The sequence below is a fragment of the Oenanthe melanoleuca genome, chromosome 20, assembly GCF_029582105.1.
Source record: "Oenanthe melanoleuca isolate GR-GAL-2019-014 chromosome 20, OMel1.0, whole genome shotgun sequence".
NCBI classification, from domain to species: Eukaryota; Metazoa; Chordata; class Aves; order Passeriformes; family Muscicapidae; genus Oenanthe; species Oenanthe melanoleuca.
Window position 1 is genome coordinate 5,756,389 of NC_079353.1, and position 22,782 is coordinate 5,779,170.

The 22,782-nt window shown below is 41.6% G+C and overlaps 1 protein-coding gene across 3 annotated transcripts; it reads left to right on the plus strand.

Moving 5' to 3' along the window:
• The first annotated feature begins 1,305 nt into the window (after nucleotides 1-1,305).
• On the plus strand, nucleotides 1,306-21,729 carry ARFGAP1 (ADP ribosylation factor GTPase activating protein 1). 3 transcript variants are annotated; one of them, XM_056507718.1, is made up of 14 exons: nucleotides 1,309-1,585; nucleotides 1,803-1,933; nucleotides 5,360-5,423; nucleotides 6,255-6,364; nucleotides 7,329-7,500; nucleotides 8,378-8,478; nucleotides 9,138-9,224; nucleotides 9,751-9,847; nucleotides 11,201-11,257; nucleotides 11,445-11,477; nucleotides 14,561-14,617; nucleotides 15,927-15,986; nucleotides 17,083-17,159; nucleotides 17,617-21,729. In XM_056507718.1, the coding sequence occupies exons 3-14, from the start codon at nucleotides 5,364-5,366 to the stop codon at nucleotides 17,942-17,944; spliced, it is 1,239 nt and encodes a 412-aa protein (XP_056363693.1). In that variant the 5' UTR covers nucleotides 1,309-1,585; nucleotides 1,803-1,933; nucleotides 5,360-5,363; the 3' UTR covers nucleotides 17,945-21,729. The 3 variants fall into 3 exon arrangements, with proteins under 3 accessions (XP_056363694.1, XP_056363695.1, XP_056363693.1); XM_056507719.1 differs by lacking the exon at nucleotides 14,561-14,617 and having other exon boundaries at nucleotides 1,306-1,585; XM_056507720.1 differs by lacking the exons at nucleotides 14,561-14,617; nucleotides 15,927-15,986 and having other exon boundaries at nucleotides 1,306-1,585.
• The last annotated feature ends 1,053 nt before the right edge of the window (nucleotides 21,730-22,782 follow it).

The window sequence follows — 22,782 nt, forward strand, 5'->3', positions numbered from 1 at the left end:
AACACAGCATTTGTGTAATGGGAACCTCATTACCTGTTGGTTCACGTTTACCAGAAAATGATGGTGCTTATGAGAAGAGATTAGTTTCTTCTTAACTGGAAAAGCAAATTATTTAAACCAGGTTTGCTTTATATTTCATACCCCTTCCTCTGTCGGCCTTACACACGCACACTTAAGGGCCCATTATCTTCTCATTGACGTGAGGGCATTATCTGTGTAGCCACCATTAAAGGTAATGAAAATGGCTCCTGTTAATCTCCCGTGAGCTGATAGTCAGATAATAGCCTACTTATTAAGTACAGAGGCCAGACTAGGAGCTGCACTGAAATGAGCAGCGTATTGTCTCTGTGGGATTCAGATGTAAACACTAAATCATTGCCCCGTGCCTACAGCTGATGATTAAAAAGAAGTTAGCGATAGCATAAATGTGCTTGTCTGGCTCGTGCTGCCAAACACCACAAAGCAGCCCTGGGTGCTCTTCCCGTCCGATTCACCCTCACCTTTGAGATCTCTGGAGACAAAGCACTGAGCTGGAAGGGACACACAAGAATCATTGAGTCCAACTCGGACTTTTTCCTACACAGGGGTTTTCCTGCACAGGAAATGCCAAAATCTCAGTCTGTGCGTCCTTGAGAGTATTGTCCAGAAGCTCCTGGAGCTCTGGCAGCCTTGGGGCCGTGACCATTCCCAGGGGAGCCTGTTCAGTGCCCAACCACCCTGTGGGGGAAGAACCTTTTTGTACCATCCAACCTAACCCTCCCCTGGCCCAGTTTCAGCCATTCCCTTGTGTCACCACAGAGCAGAGATGGGAGCTGCTCCTCATGAGGAAGCTCAGACCTCAATGTATCCCCTCAGTCTCCTTCAGGCTGAACAAGCCAAGCACCCTCAGCTGCTCCTCGAATGGCTTTTCCTAGACCCTTTCTCATCCTTGTGGCCTCCTTTGGATGCTCCTCAGTAGCTTTAGATTCTCCATATATTGACTGGGGTGCCCCAGGCCATCGCAGGGCCCCAGGTGTGCCCACAGCAGCACTGTGAAGCTGGGGGAGGCCTGGGGATCCAACCAGCTCCTCCATCTGCTATTCCCAGCCTGGGACAACACGGAGCTCATCTGAAAGCCCTCACATCAATAAGTGTTTGAGAAAAAAAACACGTAATTCCATATAATTCACCCGCACGGGCAGCCTCCCCTCAGCCATAAACCCCGGGTGTTTTTGCAGCGTGGCACCGCACCGAGCGCAGCGCGCCAGGTCCGCTTTAAAGCTTTATTTCGGCTTTGCCCGGTTGAAACAAACCCCCCCAAACTACTCTCTGGAGCACGGGGAGCTCGATACAATCGGGAATTTTCGGGGCGCCTCGGCCGGCCCGGCCCGGCCATCAGCGGGTTAAGCCGCGCGCCCACAATGCCTCGCGCTCTGCAACGTCGGCGGCGCCGGGCGGGACCGGGCCGGGACCGGGCCGGGGTCGGGTTCGGGAATTGGGATTGGGATTGGGATCGGGATCGGGATCGGGATCGGGATCGGGATTAGGATCGGGACCAGGACCAGGACCAGGACCGGGACCAGGACCAGTGCTGCTCAGGCTCGTGGTGCGTCCCCGTGCCCGCGGCTCCCCGCGCCGGGGCTGGCGGTGCCCGTGCCCCCAGCCCGGCCCAGCGCTGAGGTGGCGGCGCTCGGGCCCGGCCCCCGCCTGTCACACAGGACGGTGCCGAGGGCGGGCGAGGTGCGGGTGCCAGGCTGGCTTGGTGGGCAGGAGGCATCTGCCTGCCCGCTCTTCAGCTGTTTCTGCGTTATTTTCTTGCCTAGAAAGCAGAGGCCGGAGGGCTCGGCGGAACCGGGCCATGTTCTGAGGGAGGCTGCAGGACGCCGCTGGATCCGGGTAGCGCAGGTGTGCCTGGAGGAATCGCCCTTCTCTCGGCCCTGCCAGGGTGAGACGGGTGAGTGTGAATCTGCGCCGCTTTAAAGTATGCACCGGCCTTTGATGTGTTTGTGGAGGAGAGCCGTGCCAGCTCCATGGAGATGGGCGCAGTGTGTCATTCCAGAGGTTTCTTCGGCCTCTGTGGCCTTTTAGCGCTGGTGGGGTTCCCAGGGAGCCTTCAGGAGCACGAAGTCAGCAGGCCACGTCACCCGCTGTCTCCTCGCGTGCTGAATTGCAGAGCCCTTCGCAGGTCGGCGCTGCATTTGCTGCTGAATCAGAGGAGCAAAGTTCTGTCATGTATTATTTCCACTTCTAGTCCACTTCTGCCTTTTTGCTTGTTTAGCAAACTAAAAATTTCATAACCAGAAAACGCATAAGGTGTACATCTAGTTTTTTGCTCTGGGAACAGATTGTTTGGGAAATAAGAGTGTGAGATTGATCTGTGTGAAGCTGTCTCTTTCCACTTTGGAACCCTTGTAAAAAGTATTTATATTCTTCAACGGAAACTTACTCTGTAACTAAACATTGTCCTCACTGCTTATGTGTGTTTCTATTAGATCAAAACTATGTATATTTCTTTAAGTGGCTTCTTTCTTCTGTATTTAGTCATGAAACTTAAACAGCACAGTGGTTATATCAGTCAGCTGCCAGAGCTCTGCTTTTTGGTGGTAATCAATGATAATTTGAACCCTTAAAACTTTGAGGGAAAATTATTAGAAGTAAACTAGGCATCTCTAAAGACATTATGTATTAGAAAGCTTAGAACATGACATTTTTACTTTGTGCTTTGTTTCTAAAAGCTTTGGTAGAGGAGAAGGAGGTGAAAAGCTGGTGCCTTTGTTTTCTTTTTGACATCCTTTTTTTGGATGTCATGGTGTGGATGAAGCTCTGCCTTTCCACCAGACAGAGGTGGTGGTTTGGGCAGGGAGCTTGGTGCCTGTGGAATGGGTGTATCTTCCGACTGCAGTTGGGCAAAGTCTTTCAGTTTTTGTTTTAAAAAAAGGTACTTATAGCAGAACCAAAAGCAATTGCTTCCTCTGTCACCTTGGAGCTGGAGTTCTGAAACTCTTGTATAAACACTGGAGGAGGCTGGATGTTGGTTGCTGGAGGATGGGTGGTATTTTCTGCTTTGTAGACAGTTCCTGGCATGTGCAGAGTTGGAGTGGGAAGAGGCTTTCCTGTTCAGCTCCAGCAGTGCTCATCTGCCATGGAGGCTGGAAGGCCTCTGCATGTAGGCTGTCTGTGTTGGTTATTCTGATTGAAAACCTGGGAAAAAGGAGCAAAAATGGTAAAGGAAGGGTAGGGATTAGAGGATTGATCCAGCCAAAGAGAGGGGCCTTGTAAGCTGTCAGTAATGTACAGGAAGATGCTGGGTAAATTCATTTCTGGGGAAGAAGTGTTGACATGCAAAGATAAAGCAGCAATAATGGCAGAGAGGAGGGCCCAGAGGGTGCACTGTTGTCTGTCTGGCTATTCCTGCTGAGTTATTTACTTAATTTCTGTACTGCAGAGGAAGAATTCTCTGTTATCTCACCAGGGACAAGGAGTGGAATTGAAGATGTGGACTGGGAGTCATGTAAATAAATGTGTTTATGGTTGTTATTTAGGACAAGCAAATGCTTTTAGTGCTATCTCCCTCCCTGCTCACATGCACATGAGTAAGTTAAGGAAGGTTAAAGATTATGGAAATGCTATTGGAAAAGGTGTTTTTCATTGTATGAGAGGTTGTTTGCTACACTTTCATTCTCCTGTTCTGAAAGTTACACAATTCTCACTAGATTATTGACAAAACTGTGTTCAGTTTTTTTTTTAATACAGGAGGACAGGAAGATTTTATTCATCACTACTTGCTACCACTACTACTCACCTTTTGAGCCTAAAACACTTTTATCACAATTACCTGGTTTTGCCTAATACAAAGTAATTAAGGCTAAAAGGCTGTCACATTCTAAACATCAGTGAAAACACTGCCCCTTAAATTCCACTGAACGAAGCATTTGTCAACAAGATTTACAGAGGAATAGGTGCTTTAGATAAAAGGCAGTGAGTTCTGCTACAAACACCTGCTTTTGGCAGTGGCAACACAAAACTGAGCTTTTTCCTTTCTGAGTCATTTTATCTTAGCTGGTGATGCACAGAACTATTTATTGTACTGCCCTGCTTTAGAGATTTCTAAATTGATGTCAGTCATACAAATGCAATGTTTCCTTGCCTGTAGCATTTTACCTTTTTAAACACCCTTCCTTTATTTAAGGATACATCCTCCCTCCATCCCCTAGGGCTGTGGCAGTTGCAACACTTAATCAGTTCCCTTCTAAATTTAATGTGAGATTGTTAATTTTATTTATGTTCTAAGGACTTTGGATTATTTAGTCAAATAGCAGAGTGAACCAGTGTCAGAGAGTTACATAAAGGCATTTTTGCCTCTCACACCAGTGTTTGGTGAAAATATCAACCTGCTGTTCTATACTTTGTGTCTTGACTGGCCAGTGAGCTTGACATATAGTAGATGGTGACTTCTGCCTTTTATTACATCTTAGAAGTTTGTTTTCTGGAGTAGAAATGATAAGATGGAGAGGAAGTAAAAAAGGAGAACAGATGTTATTTATTTAAGGTTAATTTAAATATGATGCTATTAGTTGGTACTAGGAATTTATTTTTTATCTAAATTGCAACCTTATGCTGCACCCTACACTACAGTTCTTCAATTCATGAGTGCTTTGTGTATTTTGGGTTTTTCCAATCTGTGTACTGTGTATGAATCACATTTTTTGTCTTAATGTGAATTTTATCCATAGCTTGACACTGCTCCCTGCTGTTTTCTGCGTCATAAAAATTAGAGTGAGATGATGTGGTCTGCCAGCAAGATGTGCCTGTTGAATTACAATTCTATTTTGTGTGAAAGGTCCAAATAATTGCCTTAATTTCTTCAGGATTCAGTTGACAAACAAACTCAGTATTTCTGGAAAATTACAAGTTCTTGTTTCATCTCGTAAGGGGCTGTTTGAGTAACGTGTTCTGCACTCTGAAGTGTAAGAGTTCCTGCTATTTTCCTAGGTCTGATGACTTGTGTGCATGTGATCCTGTGGAATCATGGATGTTGTGAGGAGTGGTGGATGGGTCTGGGACAGGAACCAGTATAGTCTGTTTTGGTACCATTTGTGACAGAAGAATTCCTGTGTTTATCACCCCACACCCACCTTTCAGCCATGACTGAATTCCACCTTTCCACTGGTGGAGTTAAGATGAATAAATCCCCCCAAGAGTTCAAAGTAGATGGAAAAATAAGGTTGTGGTGTTCTGTTTTTGCTCTGCAGCTGGCTGTGAGTCAGTGGTTTAGATTCCAGGCTCTTTGTCACAGAGCTGTGCTTGTGAGGTACTGAGCATCCTACCAAAATCAAATCCACGATCATGACTTAGTTTTCTTCTTTTTCTCCTTTTGCAGAATCATGGCAAGTCCAAGAACAAGGAAAGTCCTCAAGGAAGTCAGAGCACAAGATGAGAACAATGTGAGAAAATTATGATATCTAGATCAGTTTTGTAGAATTGAATTTGCTTTTTACCTACTCCAGATGTACACTGGGATCTGCTGCAGCTGCTGTTGTCTTTGTGCTGTGGCTCACTAATGCTCACATAGAAATTTGGATATCTCATGTATGCACTACAATACATTGCTGCATATTTGGCACAAGTATTCTAGTAATTCTGGAACCCTGGGGTCTTTTCAGCAAGTGGTGTCTAGGGCACAACTTAATATTTAAATGGTCCATTTCAAGTAGCTTGATTATTCCTTAAATGTGATAGTCCTTGGAAAGATTCAGTTTTATTTTATCAATGCATTAAGTCTTGAGTGATGAATCTGATCAAAAAGTTGTTGCACTGTATGAGCAATAAAGCTATTTCTAAAGAAAAAATTCTGTTTAGATCTGCTGCCATTTACTGCCAAATTGTAGTGTGACTGAAAAAATGTTCAAAACTTTAAATATTGCATTTTTATTTTGCCAAGGAAACCTCAAGAATTCAGTTTGGTTACTTTCTTTCAAGGCATGAAAATGAAATCAAAATTAATTCTTTGCATAGTAATTTCCATTTGCTTGTCTGTATTTTCTTACTGGTTTTTGGTAGATGGTGCAGTAATTTTTATAATCCAAGCAGCATAAATAAATACCTGAATGAGTTTTATGATGTCAGGGAAGGTGTTTCCAAACACTAAGAACCCTTCCTTCTGAAATTATTTTCAGTGTGTGATGTTTTGATGATTTGCCTTTATGAGCTGTGAAAACTTGCCATGGACAGTGATAGCAGATTGCAGAGATAACTTTTTTTTTTTTTTCTCACAGGTCTGTTTTGAATGTGGTGCATTTAACCCCCAGTGGGTGAGTGTGACCTATGGAATTTGGATCTGTCTGGAGTGCTCAGGAAAACACAGAGGCTTGGGAGTTCACCTCAGGTCAGCCTTTCCAACAGACCTTGGACTCAGGGTGCACTATGGCTGTGAACAGCATGTGTTGGTTTGGAATGTATAGAATGTCTTAAATCCAACATTTCACTGGCAGTTTGGCTTCATGCTCCTCTCCAAAGTGGGCTTTGCTCTCTGTGCCTTGTCTGTAACTAGTTGGGTATAAAAATAGTCTAAAAAATAGCTTTATTCTGTTCAGGAGATTTCTTTTTTCTTTGTAATACAAATGATAGCTTTTGTTGTTTTCCAGCAACCATGCTTAGCTGAGATGGGAGTCTGTGGAATAAGAACTGTTTTGGGTGCTGAAGACTCACAGTGTGTATATAATAGGGCCAAAACAGGGAACAGTTCCTCAGATGAGCAGAGGAGAGAAAGTCCAGGAGGGAAATCATCAAAGCAAGGAGGCCATTCAGGAGTACATGCTTTGCTTTTCCAGGGGTGATTTGGAGCTCATTAGTGAGTAGAAGTTGCATAGGAAAGGAACATTTGGAACTGTTCTGTTTGTGGCATGAAAGAAAAGATGAAATTTCTGACATGAGAACATAGAATTGCCAAGGTTGGAAAAGACCTCTAAGATCATCGAGTCAGCTGTCAAAATGCACAATAATAGACAAAAAGAAAATTGCAGAGTGAAGTATGGGAAAAGTTTGTTACATAGTGGGTTAGATTAGTTTCTGGACTTTAAAAGAAGCTGCTTTTTCAGTAACTTGCCTTCTGTTGACTGTCTCCTTTAAATGCCAATAAATGACATGATTTTGGCTTATTTCAGTGAGGATCTGCCCACCTTCTTATCATGATCTGTCTTTCTGTACTAGGAGAGTGTTCTCTAACATGTTTATACTCTCAACTTTTGAGACAGGTTCTAATAAGCTTTTTTTTTAGACACTGTTGATACAGCAGGAAATTGTAACAAGCTGTGATCTAATTTTTTTTTTTTTTTTAACATGCTTTTCAGTTTTGTGCGTTCTGTAACCATGGACAAGTGGAAGGATATTGAGCTGGAGAAAATGAAGGCTGGAGGTAACAGCAAATTCCGACAGTTCTTGGAATCTCAAGATGATTATGATCCATGCTGGACAATGCAAGAGAAGTACAACAGCAAAGCTGCAGCTCTGTTTAGAGACCAGGTAAGCTCAGTTTTAGGTGTGTCCTCACCCCTATGATCTGAAAATATCAAAGTGCTTTGTAAGCACTTGGTTTTGAAAGGAGGGAAAGTTGCAGTTTTTTGAACCTCTGCAGTGGTTCCTGGAAAGGTAAATGTGAGAGAGTGAAATCCTGGAAGAGTTCATGTAAACCTGGATGAGTTCATGGCTCAAGTATTGGGCAGAAGAGAAAAGGAATGTTGTCCTGCCAGGGAGATAAGGTGGGGTTAGAAAAGAGTGTCTTGGTCAGGCAGGAGCTTTTCTGGACTAACTTCCTCATTTTGGGTAGCACTTTCCAATTTAGCCCAAGGGTATCCCAGTGGTCTGGTACCTCAGAGTTGACAGTCCAGGACTGCCCTCTTGGGACCCTAAAGGTCTTAGAGTGCTTCCTCCCAAGTCTTGTAAGAGTTCTCTGCTGAAATTTTCATTTCTGCATTTAGCTGAGCTAGCTCTGATTTTCAGTGCTGCATTTGTTGGAGCTGTTTAGTGGAGCTGTCTTAGTTCACTGCAGTTCACTACTTCACCTGTACAGTTCTGTCTAAAGTGATTTTTGATAAATCTTTAGTGTATGCAGTAACATACAATCACAATGTAGTTCTCTTCTTCCATTACTCTGTGATAAGCTTCTATCTCTTCACTAATCCAGTCTTTCTTCTTGAAACCAAATCTGCCTCTTTGAGGAAATTGTTTCATTTTCTATTTCATTGTTCAACATCACAGCCTGGGAGTCAGAAAAAAAAATTGTTTTCTTGTGAAAAAAAGTTAATTGATCCAGCAGCAAATTGTCCTCATGTTACAGAACCAGTTTATAATTTGTATGAAATGTCTGACTTAGTATTCTTGACTATTGTGGCTGTTGTAGGTAGCTACAGTAGCTGAAGGCAAGGAGTGGTCCATTGAAACTTCTCCTGCCAGGAACTGGACCCCACCTCAGCCTAAAATGTCTCTGTCTTCTGCTCACCGGTACGTGCCCTGCTTGCTTAATGTTGGTACAGATACAGCAGCAGATACAGACACATCATCAAAACCTGATGGTTTAATGTCTGCTCTGTTGGTGCTGGTGTCTGAACAAGCTGGAGTTATGGAGTATGAGGTAACAGGACTTTGTTTTTGTAATAATTCCCACCCTTGCACCTGAGCCTTAAACCATGGCAGAGAGAAGTGAGCAAGAGCAGGGCACAAGCCATGCTTGTTTTCTCCTGACTTGTGGTGCACCTGAAATTGCACATTTGTGTCACTCACAGGCAGTGTGTGACATCCTCACCTTAACTGTGGTGCTGTGCCAGTTGGGATTGGATGCCAGGGAAAAAGAAACAGACTTTTCCCTTCTGGTGCTAATTACCAGGGGAGCATCAAAGCTCTGTACCACAGCAATTCTGTTGTTCTGCTTTTGTATGTGTTTGTTACTCTGTGCACTAAAGATCCAAGTTAACTGCAAAAGCAGTTGTAAATCAAAGGAACAAGAGCTTCATGCCTTTTAGTGGTTGCATTAGAGTTCCCTTCTTGATAGATGAAATAAATAATCAATTTTTAACCTTTATTATGGTGTATACATCAAGCTGCACTGCTGAGCTAGTGGATTTTGCTTAACATGGCTTTGATTCTTCAATGTTTTATTTCAGTTCTGCTGGACAATCTCAGACTGCAACTGCCTCTTCTGACAAGGCTTTTGAAGACTGGTTAAATGATGATGTCAGCTCCTACCAAGGGTAATGCAATATTTACTGACTTTCTGAGTGCCTCTCTCTCTAGCATAACAAAATGTTTGAAGCACTGAAAAAAAAGTTTGTAACTCCAAATATTTTTGTGGTGGGTTCCAAACCAGGGAATTCTGATTGTATGTTGTACCTTACATACAATCAGTTATGATTGTTATATAGAGTATATTGAATTATACAGAGGCATTTATAGATCTTCTTTCATTCCTTTTCTCATTTTCATATATCACTTTATTAGGATTTACTCAGCTTTCTGATGTCAGTGATCTGTTAAACCTGAAGAATCATTATGACCACATTAGCTTGCACAGAGGAAATTGTATTGTGCTAGGATTCCTCAGTGGATCCTTGGTTTTTATGAAGTGAGTAGTTTTGTATTTTGGGTGCTGGGTGCTGCAGGACTTTCTTTTCCAGGTGCAAAAACAATTGTCATTCTTCCAGGCTTGTCAGTTCTTGTTTAGTGGTTTTAATGGCTGCATGCTGATACAGGTACTGTTTATTCCTTTTTCTGTGGCAGTGGCCAAGAGAATCGCTACGTGGGGTTTGGGAACACAGTAAACCCTCCCAAAAAAGAGGATGACTTCCTGAATAATGCCATGTCCTCATTGTACTCGGTAAGGAATTGCTTGGAGCTTTCTGAATTACTATTTTCTCCTGGTTTAGCCCCTGTTATGAGAGAATATGAATGGAGAGGAGAAACTAAAGACTGCAGGTGGATATGGAGAGATGCAGAGTACTGGTTGTATTCTCAAAGAGTGAAGAAGATACTGGTGGACTTTAAAAGGCAAAATGGAGAAACTTGAGCAGAACTTAAGAATTATGTCTGGTATCACTTCATAGAAATAAGTGAGGATATAGCAATGGATTAAGAAATAATAATCAACAGGGCTGAAGGAAAAAAATGTAGTTACCTGTAGGGAATAGCTCTAAATCTGTTAACAGTATTAGGAATGTTCAGAGGAAAACAACTGAAATGTGTGTGTATGTGGGTGCCAGAAGCCCTGAGCAGTGATGAAAACATTTGAAATACTTGTGACAAGGTGTGAAGAGATAACAGCATATGGCTGAACAGTTGTCGTGATTCAAGTAGAGATAGTGAAAGATGCATTGTTGAAATAAAATGGGAATAAAATCAGAGGCAGTCAGGGCCATGCTGGTGCTTTGATACGCTGCAAAGTCACAGTGCTGAACAATATTTGGGGTTTGGAGTAATTTGGAAATACAATAAGGTATCCTACCAAGGCTAGTGGCCAACAGCCTCTGTAGAGCCTCACTGGCCTAGATACCCCTACCAGATTCCACTGTTTATTTAAAAATAAATAAATCATTTCACTGGTACTTATCAGAGATAGGTAATGCCTGAGCCTTTGAACAGGTTGATCACCATATTCCAGGTGATCCCACAGGCTGCTTGGTATAGATCAGCTAAATATTTTCTAGGTATCTCACAGCTTTTAGGCCAGAGAGTTCAGATTAGAAAGTACTTCTGCAGTGTGTTGCAGATGAGCTAAGACAGCCAAGGAGAGCACTGTTCCTGTGAGCCAGTCTTTGAGACAGGATCCCCCTGAATGTCCTGGCTGGAATGCCCTCATGTGAGCACAGACACACACTGCAGTGTGCTCTGAAATCCTGTGTTTCTGGGAGGCTGAGTTCCTTGCATCCTGGTGAGGAAAACAATTTGCCTTCCACTGCATGGGTTGATTTTTCCCCACACTTGTAGCCATTTTTAGCAGAGTAACATCTGAAACACCCTGGCTTGTTCAAATTCACACAAATACTGGAAGTTCATCACTATATTTCAGTTAAATGAGAGGCTCTATTTTTTCTCTCAGTAGCAGGTAGTTCTTAGGACTACAGGACAACATGTATTAGAGCATTTTGACTTAAGTTAATCTGTTTTAATGGAAACTTGGCTATTTGCTGTTATTATTCACATGTAGCTAATGACTTTCTTGCTTTCTTTAAAGGGATGGAGCAGTTTTACAACTGGAGCAAGCAAAATTGCCTCAGCTGCTAAAGAGGGTGTAAGTAAATAAAATGGGGTTTAGTTAGCAGTGGATTGCCAGAGATGGTGATATGGGTATTCTCTTTTCATTGTGAAATTCTGCCAGATTACCTTGGAGAGGACCATGCAGCATTTCTAAATGTATATCTTTGATTTTTAAAGGAGTTATTCCAGGTAAACCTGCATATATTTGTTTCTCTTCACAGGCTACCAGATTTGGATCTCAAGCAAGTCAAAAGGTGATTATAGATTTAGCTCTTACTCATCTAATTGTCTTTAAGTGCCATTTGTTTGCTTGCACCAATTGACTTAGATTTGATCATCAACAGACCAGTGTGCTTTTCCTTCATGGTGCACAGTAGTGTTTAGTTCTAGCTTTGAATTCCATGGGAATTGCAATCAGCTGCAGTGATCAAATTAAGCAAGAGATAAACAGGGATAGTCTGCTGTTTGTTCCTGTTGGATGTATTGGAGAGGCTGCAGAGCTTGCAAACTTAACACACCCCTGTTTTACTTCTCTGAATCTTAAATGTGGTCTAGCTTGAAGTAGATACAATACAATGCAAGCTATCTTCCCATGGCTAAAGCCTAATAAGATGTTACAAATGTGAACTGCTCAATATCATTAATAAATCAGCTTGGGTGTGTTTTAAAAAGTAGCAGTAACAAAAGGATTTAATTTATCTAACTGGGGTTAAAACAGAGACAGTCAGACCTATTTACACAGAGCTCTGACATAAGCAAGATAGGTCTGCAAGGAAAAGTTTCAAATGTAAAAGTGTATAAAATAATGGGATTCTTAATTTGCCTGGTTCTGAGTGAGATGCAAATATTTATAGATGGTTCAGGAGTTTTAAATGAACTATAACTTGTGTATTTGCAGCATTAGTCTGCTTTGCTTTCTGATAGGCATAGAAAGTATTGCTCAAAACCAGTGTGCAGCTGCAGTGCTGGTGTTCAGACAGGTCTGTGCACTGGGATATTAATCCTTCAAATGGCCAAACTTTGGCATGTTTGCAACAAAAATGTCTTGTTAAAGCACCCAAACTTCCTATTTCAAAGCTTTGAAGTATTTACTGCTTGGCTTAAGAGAAATTAAGTTTTCTACAGGTCTTCCTCTTCACTCTCTCTGGCAGTTTTCCTTTTAGAAGCTGCTCTTTGTTTAGTATTATTAATAAATATAATATTAAGTGTAAAAGCTCATCACCTCTACTGACAAGGACCACAGCAACATGGTGCTCTAGAGTCTGAGCTATGTTACTGAAGGTTAAATTTTGTTCCTGAAACTTCTGCTGAACAGATTTAACATATTTTTTATGCACTGCATTGGTTAAAAGTGTATTTGGGGCCCAGTAGCCAAAGACATTTCACTTTGTCTTGTCAGTAGATGTTGAAAGTTGGAAAAGGTTCATGCTACTTAACTTGCCTGAAAAAATGCTGCCAATTTTTTTTCTAAAAGCTGCTTCTACCTTCCTTGCTCTTTTCTCTTTTGCTCTCTGGGTAAAGTTTTGGGGCTACAAGCAGCAGCCAGAGCCGGTAACACCCTCACATCTGTTCTTGTGCATGGACTCCTTGTCTGTTGGTGCTGAATATGTGCATTTGCTCCTGAGCTGTCTTTTCTTTTTCTGCCTTACGTCAAACCTGTTTAGAATAATGTTGTGTGTTTTGTATGGTAACATTTCTTCAAACCTACTTAAAATTTGTGAAGTTGGATAGAGATACCCAAGCTGTGCACTGTCTGAAAATTGACTGTGCTGCTGTCCATGCTCTGATGATTTCAGGATTTTTGTTTGCATGTCTGCCCCAGGAATGTGCCAACAGCTGGGTGTAGCTGGAAGGCAGACACTTGAGTGAAATGTTTGTAATGGTGGTTAGAGTGCTGTCCTAAATTCAGCAATAGGAAGGAAAAATGAAGATTTAGATGAAAATACAGTTGTACCCAAACCTTTCCATTCCACATTTACAACAATTATGTGGTTGAGTAAGGAGGATCAGATAAGAATTCTTCCTCATTCTAGTAGTGACTCCACTTGGACACCTGAACTGTTAGTCTGGGTGTGTTACACTATTTATTTTAGAACATTAACAGTTTGCTGGGTTCAGTAGACTCCAGAGGGTTTTTCAAAGGTGAGAACACCCCTTTCTCGGTTTTCTTAAACACTATGTAGCCTCATTTCCAAGGGTAACAAGCCCTTTGGGATTTGCATTCATGTTTCTCATTAGGTGAAAGTGGGATTTCCTTCTGCCTTTGCTCCTCAAAGAATTTTTATCCTATAAGGAGTAGAAGTACTGGAGATAATGGCTGGGAAAAGGGGAGATCCTGGGAATGCTGTGGCTGAGGGAAAGGCTTCTTAGACACCTGGGAGTCTGTGGAGGAAAGATGTTTAAGGTGCTCCATTCCCAGGAGGAACATGAGTGAAGGCTCACACTCTGACCAATGATAGTAATCAAATATGAACCATTAGGAAATTTAGCCTAATTGCCTGGCATATTGGCCCTTTTGGATTAACCAGGATAATTCTGGAGGCATTCAGTATGGTATAGCAGTTCTGAAGAAAGTTTAAATCTGTCAAAGGCTTATTGTGGTAGTAGGGCAAAGAATTATTTCAAACTCTTCTAAACCTCCTGTCTTTGTCAGCATTGCCTTAGGAAAGTAATTTTGTGACTTAGACTGTGGCTTACATTTTTGTAAACTGCCTCTGAAGTACAATATCCTTGTGCATCTTGTTCTGAATTGCAACAGATTCTGAAGTTCATTGTTTTTTCTCCCTGCAAACCTGGAGCTTTAAAGAAAATAGCAAGTCTTTTGTCACAGCTTTGGCTCTTGTGTATTGCACAGAAACACTTGGGCTCTTAGTAACAGATGATAATTGGAGCATTATGAGACAGAGAAATTATGGGAAAATCAGCCAAAAAGATCTAATTCTACAAGTACTTTAATTAATATGGAAAAATAAGGGGGGATGAGAACAGTTCTTCCAAATATGCAGCTGCAGGCATTAGCAAGGGGCCCATCCTCAAAACTAGCTGGTTGCACCATTGCTTCTGCTTCCAGTGCAAGGTCAGACTTTGCTTGGGCTCTGGGCATCTATTGCCTTGTGTATCTCATTTTAATTTATTGTCTTTTAATGTCTCCTGCAGCACTTTGCTGTGTGTGCTTTTCAGCTCATTCTGCTTGTATGAATCAAAGCTAAAGGCTTCTTGTGTTTTTGGAGATACTGCTGAGAAATGAGCCTGCAGAAGGTGTTGGCTGTGGGTTTTTATTGGGTTTTTTTAAAAAAGAAAATATAACTGACTTTGTTTTTGTTTTGCTTTTAAATAGGCATCAGAGTTAGGTCAGACATTAAATGAAAATGTTCTCAAACCTGCACAGGAAAAGGTAACTTTGAAACTAGTAAATGACTTGCAGAAAAATGCTTGAACTCACTCAGGGAGTGGTTGATTCCTCCTGCCACAGCTGCCCAGGGTCTCCGGGGGCCTTTCTGTAAAGGGGAAACATCAAACAACTCAAACAAAAAGTTAGGCTGTTACCAGAGAAATGTTAATGAGGGTAAACTCACTCCACCCAACTTTCTCATGTCCACCAGAGTCTGTCACATTCTTTCTGGTTAGATACCATTTTGTAGACTATAGGCTTTCAATAATGGAAGATGGAACAAGGGGAAAATGCACCCTAAAGGGATATAAAATCAGTTGTTTAAATATATACATATTTATATCTACTAGTAGTTGTATCTTGGAGTGTTAAGTTCCTAGTGTTTTACCTGCCTGCCAGCTTTATTTTAATTCAAATATCTTTGAGCCATTTGAAGAGAATGTTTTAATCATATTGCAAACTAATTTCTCTTCCATTGCCTTTATTAATTCACCATTCTTTACATGGCATTTCAAACCACAGGAGAAGACTAATTGGTTTTCTATTCCCTAGAATTATCCACAGCTTATTTCAGAGGGCTTAGATGCATTATTTTCCGGGTTATTTTTAGGGTGCATTTCCTTGAGCTGATTTTTATTTTGTAGGACAATTTAATGAGAAATTAGGCATTCTGTGTTAGAAAAAGAGAGATCCATTTCCCTTAGGATGTTGTGCTGTTAGTTCTAAATAAGTGTTACTTTATGAAATAAGTATTCTTTATATGGTTCTACAAAGTCACTTGCTTTGGAACAGCTGCCATTTATTAAGTGGTGAAAAGTAACTGTTGTATTGTGTTCCACCAAAATTCAAAGCCCTTTTAATATTTAAATAAGAATCTCTGAAAGATAGAGAATAAAAGGGATCTGCTAAGTTTCCAAACACAATCTTTATATGCAGTAGAATATATTGATAAAGCTTCATGTTTGCAGATGTTTTTTGTACTGGTGTTTTTGTGCTCAGCAGTAGTGTAATGATACCTGAAGTGTGTTTAAAGGATACCTTCCTCAAACTGGGAACTGGGTGTGATACCTTCCTCAGACTGGATTCATAGCCACAGAAAATTCCCACAAACTCAAAGGACTGAGCTTCACTCCACTATTGATCAACAGACTTCATATATAATTTTCTTAACTTTGTGTTGACTTAAATCTATTTTGATTCAGTTTGGGGTTGGGCTTTTTGACCTTTTAGCTGTTAAGCACAAATGAGCTTGTCTGGAGGTTTCAGTAATACTTTGTTTTCTGACTAATTACCAATGTTTTGGTCCACATAGGTGAAAGAGGGGAAAATATTTGAGGAGGTCACCACGGGGGTGTCACAGTTGGCCAGCAAGGTATGAGGTGGCCTGCCTGGCTTTCAGGAGGCCAAGCAAGTCAAGCCAGTCTCCATATTCTTATGAAAAATAATGGAAAACCCTACTGCAGCTTTGGTGTGCTTGTGTTGAATAGAAAAATTTGGCAAGTGGAATTTTCAGCGGGCAGCACTTCTGTTGGGGTGTTTGCAGCTGCACAGGCAGGGTGGTGTCCTCTTAGTGATTTGAATGAGGACATGGGGTGGTTACAAACAGCAGAGAAAAGCTCTGAGGGAATATGGAGACAGCTTGTGTTGCACTGGTACAGTAAAACCTGCTAATGCTCTGCACCTTTCTCCTTTGCCTTCTGCTGCCCTTGGTGCTCGGGGATGTGGTAAGTGCTGTCTGAGGCTGCCAAGCACAGAAATCCTGCACAAACTCACACCTGCTGGGGTGACTTGCATGGTGTTACCCAGGAATGTGTGTCTAGCACTGGGAAAGTCAGCACAGCTCTCCCACAGACCAGCTCAGTGTCTTAGGCTTTGGTGCTATTTGAATAAAATAAAATAAATTATGTTATCTGTTCTGTGTTGAGCCTGGTAACTCTCAGGCTGAATTCTGGGATTTATTCACCCTACCTCTAACTCAGAATAGTACCTTCCATGGTGTCACTTAAGAAGTTGTATTTCTAATCCAATTCTAGGACTCAGCTTTTGGCCTGTTCTACATGGGAAGTGAAATAATGTTGAAACAGAGTGAAAGTAGCTGTGTGGAACAACTGAAATACACATACAAGTTACATTAATCATAAAACATCAGTGCTTTCATTAATTTTATGTAAGGGCTAATTCTAGTATTTTTGTCGAGGAAGTCTAGGAGAGAACTCAAAAGATGTTAAAACAATAGGTGCTAAAGCTAAACCTGACCTACTTCCCACCTCTTCCAGCAGCACAGTGCTGTCAAATGTATGTTCTTTATATTCACCATGGAACTGCCCATCAAAAACATGAATGAGCTGTGAGTTAAATGTGTTTAATTTATGGGAACACGTTGAGGAATTTGTTCTGGCTTTTGCTGTTGGACTTGGCAGAAGTGTTGGTTCAGTCCAAATGAATGGAGTGTCTTTTTTTTCCTCTAGGTTCAGGGAGTTGGAAGTAAGGGGTGGAGAGATGTCACCACTTTCTTTTCAGGCAAACCAGATGATAATTCTGACAGGTAATTTCTTGTTCTTGCTTTGTATCCCTGAACACATAATTTTATCTCCTGTACATTCTCTGCAGTATAGTAGTGAAAGGAGTTTTTTCAATATTAAGAACTTACTCTGTCTTTGCTGATAGTCCTCCTCTATGTAATAGGGAAGGATTCAATTTAGCTTTGTTTTTAAGCTGAAAACAAAGTAGTGCAGATATTTTAGTTTAAAACTTACTTCAAAGGTACATTCTCTTTCCCTGGGCCTGTTAAATCTCTTAACAAAATCTGTGAATTAGATAACAAGCTTACGTCATTTGGAGCAATATTTAGTTCTTCCTTTATCATCAAGGAAAAACCTAAAAAAATTTTTTTTAGCAAAGAGAAGTAGAATTATGGTTTTCTTTGGGGTCATTTATTTTTACTGTTATGTTTGGCATAACTAATTTATTTCTACCTTCCTTTCCCTCCCACCCCATAAAAGACCAGCTGAGGGAGACAGCTACCAGAACAGTGGAGGGGAGGGCTACCAGAACAATGCTGTAGATCAAAGCTTCTGGGAGACCTTTGGCAACTCAGATCCACCAAAAGCTCACAAATCTCCAAGCAGTGAGAGCTGGACCTATGTGGACAATTCCACAGAGAAGAAGAGCTCGGATAGCTGGGACGTGTGGGGCTCAGGAACAGTCTCCAACAAGAACAGTAACAGCGACAGCTGGGAGAACTGGGAGACCAACTGGGAGAGCACAGGAGGGGAGAGCAAGACCAGAAAACCTCCTAAGGCAACAAAAAATGCATGGGATGACTTCTAGAACTCTGCTCTGCACAGCTGGGAGAGGGGAGGCTGTGCTGGCTGATGGAGGGGAGGAAGTTTTACACACACCTGGAGTATCATGGCTGACCTTTCTGATCTGTTTGTGCTTCCCATTCATTCTCCTTCCTTCTACCCTGGTATAGGGAAAAAAAAAGTAGCATCTGAATCTTTCCTTACATAAAGGTGGCTCTCCCTTTTTTAAGGCTAGTGATAAATATATTCTCCTTGCACTACTGGAGCTGGCTACAGCAACTTCCTTGTTAAAGGAAAGAAATCAGTGCAAGGACACTTCCATGGCACAACCTTGCATGTGTAGGTTAATAGGTGTTCATCCAATCCTCATCTAATTTGAGATTTGGGGTGTTTAATGCAAACAAAGGACAGGGTGTGACTTGGAAAGACAGCCATTAAGTGGGCAAGCTGCAGTTGGACACATCAAGTTCCAATGCCTTATGGATTGCTCTGACTACAGGAGGTCTGGCAATTCGAGATGGTCTTTAACATATTTTTTATTGGAGCGTTGTTTTTAAACATTATGACATTATTTTTTTTTTAGTAGGTGAAAACTTATTTTTCCCCTTTAGAATTCAGAAGGGATCTAGAACTAGGTAATTACTTGTGTAAACTTACAGGTTTGACCTGAGCTCTTAAGGGATATCCAGAATGGCTCTATTTTCCCACCTTACTCAGTGGATTGAGTTTGTACGTGGAATTGCAAAGCTGTGGTGTTTTCCTTCCTCACCCATGCCCCAATTTGAGTATTTTATGTACTCTCTTTTTTCTCTTTGTTCCTTCCTTCTACCTGTGTAGTATTAATGGTGTTAAAAACAAAGTCTTTCTGCTGCTTATGTCCTCCTGGACATCTGTTTGGCAACCTGGCAGCAAAAAAATAAATTACAAAGAAAATTCCAGCAAGAAAAAATGGGTGGAAAATACAAGAACATTGAGGAAAGAGCCTGGCAGCAAGCCCCTTTCAAGATAAGTAAATGTCTGGACTTAATAGTAAAATTTAATTTAATCAGATGTTTTCCAAACGATTCTTTAGTGTGTCAAGCTGTATCTCTGTTTCTGTCATATATTTCTCCACATTTTCTTCCTGGATCTTGTTAAAGAAACACTATTTTGGAAACTTGAGAAACTCTTCGTCAGCATTAAGGACTGGAACGGGAGATTGAGTTATGTGTCAGTTTTGACCCAACAAATGGCTTTGCATGACACAAGCCATAACTTCTAGAGAAGAATTGTGACTTTAAACATCACAGGTGTCATAGGTATCCCATTTTATTTTGGGGGATGAGTTGTGAATGTACCCTCAGCACGAAAACAATCAGCTTGCTTGAAAACTCAAATCATTATGTTCTCTGTGGTCTGTATTTCCAGCATGGAGTTCTTTCTGTGAACCCTGTAGATCCTATTACTTATCTAAAAAGCCTTTTCCTTTAAAAACTGGTTAATTTGTTCAGCAACCAACCAAAGGTGTCAGTCACCCTAAATAACACTCCACTTCTTTTACTCCTCACAGAGGTTTTTGAGCAGATAGTAATAGCAACAGTTTAAAAAGGAAACAAAATTCATTTCCTCATAAGCAGCAGATTTTAAAGGCTGAAGTCTGAGTAGAAATAGCTCTATTTACAGCCTGAATCTATATTTCTATGACTAGGATCTTTCAGATGGTGAACAGAATATTTTTCCAGGCTTCTCTGACCCTGTTCTGTGAGAGTTGGGATTTCCTTTTTCCCCCTTGCCTCTCCTGAGAGAGTGTGGTCTGAAGCTTGTGGTCTCTGAGCTGCTCAGACCCAAGTGCAGCTCCAGGCTGAGCCATTCCCAAGGTGTCCCTGCTGTCACAGACCCTTTGGAAGTGCCAAAGGCACGAGAGTTTGCAGTGCTGCTCGTGGTACCATTGGCAGCAGGTCACAGCCTGACTAAAACAGGTTTTTTTTTCTACTTTTTGTCCAGTTCCAAGTATAATTTTATCATAGCTTAGCTGCATGTCAAACATAACTTTGTTTTTTTTATGCTTGCACCTCTGTTGCCTCCTTGTCAATGTGGCTGCTGCCCAGTCTGAAGCTGATTCAGCTTCTGTACAAGTTTATTAACAGTTTCTCTTTCATAAATCTCCTGAAATGGTTCATGGCAGGAGAATCTTTCAGTCCACTCTATCAGTGGCAGTGATTGTGTGCATGTTCTCCTCAGCTGGGAGCTTTGCCTGGGACAGAAGTGGTTTATTTATGAATCACTTGCAGCCGCAATTGGCATGAACCATTTATTTGTTCTGTTGATTTTTGTAGCTTTTGAAACTTATATTCTAAATCGAACAGCCAGAGCCCTGCTCAAGCAGAAGCTTTGGGTAAGGATTTTTCCTCCAGTTGAAGAGACAGGGACAGAACAGTTGTCTCTCTTTCTGCAGTGTTGCAGGAAGCAACAAAATCCTACAACTGACAGAAGGATGTTCCTGGAAGTTCCAAATAAACCAATATAGTGGCAGAAGGGTAACTGCAGACAAACCCAATGTGCCAGCTGGTCAGTTTGATGGCCAAATGGGCATTTTTTAATGACTTGTCTGAGCCTGAATGTGTGATCATGCCTTCCAAAGAAGAGGACAAAATGAGGGCATTTATTTTTGCACACACAGTGTTTTATTGAATTTTACTTTTTTTCAGAGTAGGTGGCTGGGAGATTTCTGCACATTAAGTTGCAGAGCAAGTGTGAATCAAACTTTTTATTTTTTAATTCTCCTTTTGGCCTGATGAGGAGCAGAGGCATTGAGTGCAGTTTGCTGGAGCTGGGGCTGCCTGGCTGAGGGAGGATCCAGCCCTGGATCTGAGCCTGTGCTTTGGCAGGGCTGTGGTGTCACCGTGGGCTCTGCCCCCCTTCCATCCCCCTCCTGCAGTACAGTCTGAAGTCCTACAAGCAAACTGCCAGGAGATGTGCAGTAGGTGAAATTGCTGCACCAGTTGGACATTGCAATGGCTGGTTCAAATCCCCTGGTCACCCAAGCTTTTATTTCTTTGTATGGCTTCAACTTTGGAAAATACAGGGCAGCTGGATTCCTGCAGGTAGTCTGAGACAGGAAAAATGTCAAGAAATCAAACTAAGTGCCACTTGCAAAAGAGTGCAAATCTTGGAGAATGCTCCCAAACATAATCCTGGGAGTCAGGGATTATTTTAAAGTGTTTCATTTGTGTCTTGAAACCTATTAATATTTAGTACAATTCAAGAAGTGCTTGGCCAGCTCTCCCTCCTGGTGGAGACCTCAAGGATAATGCTGCTTTTATTTTCCAGGCCAGACTGTAACATTCCATGGGTTCATAATGTACTTGTCAGTGTAATGGTCTGTGCAATAATTTAACAAGTGTAGATAAAACCTTTGTTTCATCCAGGATACATTTAAAGATACAGTGGTCCTCTTGGAGAGTAGCAGTCTACACAAGTATTTCAGTTCTTAGCTTATTTTGGCTGAAATACTAAATTTCAGTGACCCAGGTAAAGGTTTGAGCTATCAGTGATTTAAAGAGAAATCAAGAAACATTTCCATGGCCATAATTAAGAGTTTGATCCTGAGTGACCTCTTGCTGCAGAACCCTCTTTCATTTCCATGCCAGCAGAAACTTGGTCAGTCTGGAGTACTGTATCTTTAATTTTCCTGCTGTGTTTTTTTGTGAAGTTCACAGGAATGGCAATTTCAGTGAACACTATTCATTGTTCTGTAGAGTGGTTCTGGACTTGAACTGCAGTGTCATCTTTTAAAGAGTATTATAATAAAGCAAAAGATATGGAGCAGAACAGTGGTCAGCCCTTTTTCAGGAGCCTTCAGTTAATTTTCAACCCAGGTGCTGGTGTCAGGCATATTCTTCTCTGCCAGTAACAAAGGAGAAAGGAAGCTGCCAACATTCATAAAGCCAAAAAACATCTTTAAATTTAATTAAAGTTTCACAGTCTAACTTCAAACTCAGGAACAGTTTGGAGACATTGTTTGCCTCCTTATTTAGGGAGAACTATAAGTAGAAATGGAAGTGCAGATGAATTTATGTACTCTGAGATTTTTAATAGCTTGTCTGCAGAGGCACTTATTACAGCAGAAAAAGGAAACTTTTAAAGCAGTTTTCTTCAAGAAGTGAGTCCTCTGACAAATCCTTTAGTTGTGGCAGTGCTCCACATTCAGATTCCAGTTTCCTTCATGAGCCAAACAGCCATGTGAGTACTCCAGATGACTGCACTTGGCTTTGTGCAAATTTAAAATCTCTTTTGTTAAGTTCTTGGTCAGCAAGACTGAATCCTACTTACCCTAGAGAGGTAATTTTACTGATTTTTACACAAAAAAAGGACATTTGTGTTTGATAGCATCACTGGTATTATTCTACAGACAGGCTGTGTCCATTCTTCCTGTAAGGGCTGCTGTGTGGGCTGCAAAGTTTTCACATGGGATTAGTGGAAGTAAACAGGACATGTCCTGGAGAGAGGATTTCGGCCCTTTATTCTGACAACATCCAGAGTTAATGATGTAAAAACAAACCATCATGGAAACAGTGATGTATATTCTGGATTTCAGACTGAGCACAGTCAGTAACAGCTGGTAGAGAAAGTGGAGCCTGGACCAGAAAACACTAAGAGCAGAAGACACAAATGTTGGACTCCAGCAAGTCCAGCTGGAGCTTCCTGCCACTGTTATCTGTGTAGGTGCCCTCCAAGGCAGGTGCAGGCTCAGAAGGTGACTCTGGGCTTCACAGCTCACCCACTTCACCCTGGTGCCCCCTGAGGTGTGCAGGCAGGCACTGGGGCTGTGTCTGGTTTCCCTCCTTGTGCTCTCCACCTGCTCCAGAAGGTTTCTCCACAGGA